We start from the raw sequence: 6,000 nt of genomic DNA, 5'->3' as shown, positions 1-6,000 counted from the left end.
GTATAACACATTGAATAACATGAACAACATTGCGTGGTTAGGAGGCCAAATGTAAAAAAAAAATAAAAAAAAAATACATGATAGTAATATGTAAATTGAAAAATAGTACTTTGATGGTACAAAATACAAAGAACTCTAAAATGCATTAAATTATTTAGGCCAACCGATTTTTATGATTCAAATAAACATGGCCTGCTTAAATTAATCACCGCCTTTCTTACTCTATTTTTTTCCCCTTCCTTAATGATGCAAACTAATTTTCACTGTCTTAATTAATTTATTCGTCACACTGCTAAAGTTGGGAGCAAATTATTTCAGAATACTACAACAATAACATATCCAGTGTAATTTCACAAAGTGGATCTGGAGAGGGCAGAGTGTAAGCAGACTTTACCTTGGAGGTAGAGAGACTGTTTCCGGTAAACTCTCGGCACAAGAACAAGTAACTCAATGCAGTATAAAATGTCATGGCAAAATACTACAAAAACATGATAAGGTACTATGAAATAAAGGTTGTAGCTATTACAAACCAATACGATAATAGACATACAAGAAATAAGAGAAAGTAGTAGAAATCGAACGACAAAAAACTATAAGAGTAACACTACGAACTAGTATGAACGAATACGTAGGACGAAACACAACTACCTACTACTCTTCTACCCTAATTCGTATCTGTCATAGTCTCCTATCTAAAGTCATGTACTTGACAAACTGGACCTTCGCCATATCCTATCTAATTACCTTCCCCTAATACTTTTTCGACCTATCTGTACTTCTCTTTAAAACCCTCTATAGCCCTAATACTTATTTCAGAATGAATATTATTATTATGATTTGATTTTTTTCTAAAAAAATAAAATGACATAAGCACCCGTTTTACTTATACAATCGAACATAAGTCATCAAGTATATTCAATGACACTACAATATTGTGAATAGTTCCAGCATGTTATATATTTGGTAGTACTCAGAAAAATCAGAATTAAGCTTATATCCAGAGTCTAAACAAATGAAGAGGAGTAATTCATGTTCTTTTTAAATTGCGTGTGAAAAAAAAAATGAAAAAGAAAATTATCGCGGTTATGATTAGAGAGTGTACCCTAGCTGGGACTGGGAAGCAAGAAGATGATTGGGAAGTCGCCACGTGGCTCTCAACTATACACCAACATCGCCCTTTTAACACTATCCCCTCCGTGTCCGAGCTTATTAGGGTTCTCGAGTGTTCTATCTCAAGTTCCTTAACAATACCAACAAGGTAAAATTTATGTTTTTTTACTGCATTGGGTGAAACCCCATATGGTAAAGCTTCAATCTTGGCTTTATTTTCTCTTTTTTTTTTTTTATGGGTTTTCAAGGGATAATGGTAATTTAGGTGGGTTAAGGGGTTCTTGCGTTTGAGGACTAGAGTTCTTTTAAATCTTCAGTACATTTTTGTGGTTTGAGAATCTTGTATTTATAACTTCTTGAAAATTGTGGGTTTGCTAGTACGTCAAGTATCTTGTGTAGATTTCTTCTCTTGCAACTGTTGACGGTGTTTATTTATCTCAAGGGCCTTGACAATACCCAGAAGGTAAAGTTTATGTTTTTGGGTATGTAATTTGCTGTATTTGTTTTAGGTGAAACCTCATATGGTAAAAATTCAATCTTGGCTTTATTTTCTTATTTCCTTGATGGGGTTTCAAGGGACAATGAAAATTTAGGTCGGTTAAGGGTTTTTTGCGTTCGAGGACTTGAGTTCTTGTTAAAATCTTCAGTACAATTTTGTGGGTTGAGAATGTTGTATTCATAGCTTCTTGAAATTGGGGGTTGCTAGCACATCAAGTATCTTGTATAGGTTTCTTCTCTTTCAATTTGACTTAATTTTAGGGTGAAAGTTCTTGATTTTGAGTGGAAAAGAGTTGTTGTTAGACTTGGAAGTATAATATCTTTTGATCTTGGTTAGTTCACTTTCTCATATGCATTTTTGTTATTTTGGCTACATTTATCCAGAGTCTATTTTGGCATTTGGCCTACAAATTTATCTAGTGATCCGTTAATTTGGTGTTACTTCGCCACAATCATCTTGATATAATTTTACTTGAGATTCAGATATTTGATTTATGTCGATATATAATCATCTGTGATCTCAAAAATAGTTTATTCTGTCTTTGCTGCCATTTATTAGGTCTTTTGTTCAAAAGCTTTTTAGCTTTGTTAAGTGAAAGAAATTTCTAAATATGTATGTATGCAATCCAACTTGGATAGGGTTTTGGTTAGAGCCCTTACTATTTTACCATGTATGTGAAGATTGGCCCTGCTAAGTTTCCGTCTGTATCTTTTGCCTACTGCAGCTGCAGCAGCTTTTGCGCATACTTTCTCTATTACTATGGATAACTTTAGTGGTTTTGGGTTGGGCAAAGCATTTAGGAAACAGAGGACTGATCTGTATCGACGGCCTCCAAAGGAGTCCCTGTCTCTTCTGGATTCTCATGATAATTCATCCATTTCTTCAACACCACCATCTGATAGTTTGAGCAAAGCATCAAGTTGTGACAATGCTGATTATGGTAATATTTCGAGAACATCATATAGTAACCTCAGTGATACTGAGCAAAAGGATGGTCAGATAGATATGAGTAGGTCTAACGAAGAAGACCTTACAACATCTCAGATAGAAGATCCCAAAATAAATGGAACTGTGACATGCAATAACCATTCTGGACCGTCAGGAGTAGCATCAGATGGAATTGGGAATGATAACAAAGTCAAGAAAGTGAAACTCAAAGTTGGTGGTGTTACAAGAACAATACACACTTCTGTTGCTGGGTCCTCTTCAACAAAGTCTTCATCCTCTTCAGATTCCCCCCAAACAGGGCAACCTAAGGTCATTATTTATTTTCCCGGTGTTATAACTTCTTTATACACATTTGCTTTATGAAACTTTAGAAGTGCATCACACTGACCGGGGATGCACCGTGATCTAACACTAAAGAAGTGGTGCAGCATACAATCTGTATTACTGATGTTGCTTAGAAGACTGAGCTAACTGGTTTTTCTTAGTTATGAACTTTTACTTAACTTGTCTTGAATGAGCATGTCATATTGAAACTTTTCTAGAGTTTCTGTTACCTGTCCCATCAGCAACTTTTTAGGTCCTATAAGTAGTTTTCACCTTTTCATGGCTGCAATAGCCAAGTTCATGTGTTATTTTTCCTTGATAAAAGTTTAAACATAAAAACACCAACTAAGTCCATAAGAATCTGACTAGTCACCTATCATACCACTTCCTCCCGCAGCTCGCATGAAGCCTTTTTTTAGATTCCTCAAGGTACTGATGATTGATGTTTTTAGAGGCTAAATTTGTGGTTCTCTCTTTGTATTTCATAGCAAAACACAGGTGGACATCATTCCTCTTATACTGGCAAGGCAATTGGCTTACGAGGTATCCCTTGGAAGGATTTTGGTAAAACTGGTTTTGGCATTAGGAGAGTGGATTCCTCGACGGATCAGTTACCTGGGCAGATTGCCCATTCCAAGCAATTTGGAAAATATGAGGCAGCTCATAAAAGCAAGTTTCTGCTTAAAAGACATTTATCAGGTGAAACATATGATGAAGACAATGAAGATGACGATGATGATGAGATCCGTTACCTGGAGAAGCTCAGGTCTTCCAAATACTCTGCTGGTTATAGTGTCTATGAGGATGATGATGATGAAATTGGTTGCAGAAAACAGCGGAAGATATCAAAGGTGTTAAGTCAAAGTAGCAGTGTTTATGGCGCAGATCTGAGTGATTACAACTCGCTTAAAGCAGTTAAAGGGATTAAGAAATCCAAGTCCGAAAGAGCATCTCAGGATACCAACTACGAAGAAGAAATGGTTTCCGATACTGAGTTAGTACCCAAGAGGAAGAAACAACTAAAGGAATTCACTGATATCTCAGTAGATGATAGGAGAAAATTGGCTGTGACTACTCGCCAGCGTGCACTTCAAAATGGAAAAGATATTTCTTCCAGTGCAGGCTTGAGTGCAATTGAGTTCCCTCATGGACTTCCACCTGCACCACCTAAAAGTGAGTATTCCCTCCGTCTTCTATGGTTCACATATTTCTTACGAGGATCAGCTGATGAATTCAGTTTAATCTGGTTGCAGAACAAAAGGAGAAACTCTCTGAAGTGGAACAACAGTTGAAGAAAGCTGAGGCTGCGCAAAGACGCAGGACGCAAGCCGAAAAGGCTGCTCGAGAGTCTGAGGTTTATATATGTTACTCATGTTTGTGGGCTTATGTGTTTTCATTGTTCAAATAGTTTCCATAGAGCTATGTAAGTGGTTTAACATATATAGCTTTTTGCAGGCTGAAGCAATTAGGAAAATCCTCAGTCAAGATTCTAGTAGGAAAAAGCGAGAAGATAAACTTAAGAAGCGACGAGAGGAGTTAGCACAGGTGAGAGTACAACGCAAGTAAAGCATTTTGAAATTTTGAAGTTTGATGTAGCCCCTCCTACTTCATAGTTTTTTGGCAATTGTCCTAATACTTATTTTTTGGGTCGAGATCTAGCATTTATGCCTATTATCTTCTGTTTTCTATTTTTCCCACTTCTACAAACATGATACTTATATTGAGGAAATAATTAGAATTATGGTTGGCATGCAGCTTAGAAACTACGTTTCACTAGAAAATTCACCGTATTTTATGTTTTTATTTTTCTTCTTTCTTTCTTTCTTTCTTTCTTTCTTTCTTTCTTTCTTTCTTTCTTTCTTTTTCCAGTCTTCTCTGTCCCTTCTTGGCCATCTATAGGAACAGTTCCTTTTTGTTCATTCGGTTCTTTAGTCCCACTTTCCCTGGTTCACCATCCCTAGCTATGGCAATAAGAACTTCCTCCCTACTGCCGCTTCTGATCCTTACTCCTTTAAAAGAGTGTTGCATTGTCTTTAAAGTGCCTATGGCATGTGCCTATATTCTTAGATGAGCACGTCCAAATCATGTGTGTCTATTTCCATGTAATTCTAGAATGTCAGGGTGAAGCTGTTACTCTTTAAAGAGAGTATTTTCATGTTGAGGAGTCAAAAGTTACAATGTTAAATTCTCTTCTGCTCTTTACTCTTTAGTATATATGTCACAGTTTATCTTTTGTGCATATATTTACGTATTCAGGAGAGGACTGCAACAGCTGCTGCAGTTTTATCAAATGCTATCAGATGGGTCATGGGTCCTTCTGGAACTGTTGTGACATTTCCTGATGAGATGGGACTCCCAAGCATATTTGAACCTAAGGCTTGCAGGTGCTGATCTGTAGAACAATATGCTTACTCTTGGAGTTGTTAGCTCAGGGACCTTTTCCCGATATAAACGTTTTCCCCCTATTATTTAACTACTGATCACTAATTTATGTAACCTGTTGATTTGGGTTTTATCTGGGTTTTCAGCTATCCACCTCCTCGCGAGAAGTGTGCTGGTCCATCTTGTATGAATACATACAAATACAGAGACTCGAAATCAAAACTACCTCTCTGCAGTCTCCAGTGCTACAAGGCAATACGTGAGAAGATTCAACCTCTGAGTGCTTGTTGATTGAGCAGAGCTCCTACAGCCCTAATACTGATGGGCACTTGGACTGTTTTGTAGAAAATTCATGTGGGAACTGTAAAAGAAATGGTTGTGCCCCATACCATCTTATGATTCTTATCACATACTCCAGCTGATATAATCTGTTGCTTCAGCTTGAGTTATTGTTCATTGTAGCGTACAGTTGTTGACAGTACCACCTTTGTCGATCCAGTTAGCATCAGTGTGTCTATTATTCCATTTACCAAGATTCCAGTGTGTGCGAAATAGCTTAAAAAAGCCACCATATATCTGATAATCAGTCTTTCTACCGTGAAATTTGAAGTGGGACAATCGGATATCTACATCACGCCTTCTGAATGGAAATGCTGCAAGTATTCGTACTTAAAAGAGTCGTGAAGAGTGAACAAAAACTAAAAGAAGAAACTTTTCTTGGTCTCCTTCGCAACCAA

The 6,000-nt window shown here is 37.0% G+C and overlaps 1 protein-coding gene across 3 annotated transcripts; it reads left to right on the top strand.

Moving 5' to 3' along the window:
• The first annotated feature begins 982 nt into the window (after positions 1-982).
• On the top strand, positions 983-5,798 carry LOC132598446 (uncharacterized). Of its 3 annotated transcripts, none has more exons than XM_060311312.1 (7): positions 983-1,302; positions 2,334-2,866; positions 3,370-4,054; positions 4,135-4,235; positions 4,337-4,426; positions 5,138-5,265; positions 5,410-5,798. In XM_060311312.1, the coding sequence occupies exons 2-7, from the start codon at positions 2,369-2,371 to the stop codon at positions 5,552-5,554; spliced, it is 1,647 nt and encodes a 548-aa protein (XP_060167295.1). In that variant the 5' UTR covers positions 983-1,302; positions 2,334-2,368; the 3' UTR covers positions 5,555-5,798. The 3 variants fall into 3 exon arrangements, with proteins under 3 accessions (XP_060167295.1, XP_060167293.1, XP_060167294.1); XM_060311310.1 differs by having other exon boundaries at positions 984-1,258; XM_060311311.1 differs by lacking the exon at positions 983-1,302 and adding an exon at positions 1,349-1,573.
• The last annotated feature ends 202 nt before the right edge of the window (positions 5,799-6,000 follow it).

The sequence above is a fragment of the Lycium barbarum genome, chromosome 6 (assembly GCF_019175385.1).
Source record: "Lycium barbarum isolate Lr01 chromosome 6, ASM1917538v2, whole genome shotgun sequence".
NCBI lineage: Eukaryota > Viridiplantae > Streptophyta > Magnoliopsida > Solanales > Solanaceae > Lycium > Lycium barbarum.
This window is presented reverse-complemented; position numbering and strand designations above follow the sequence as displayed.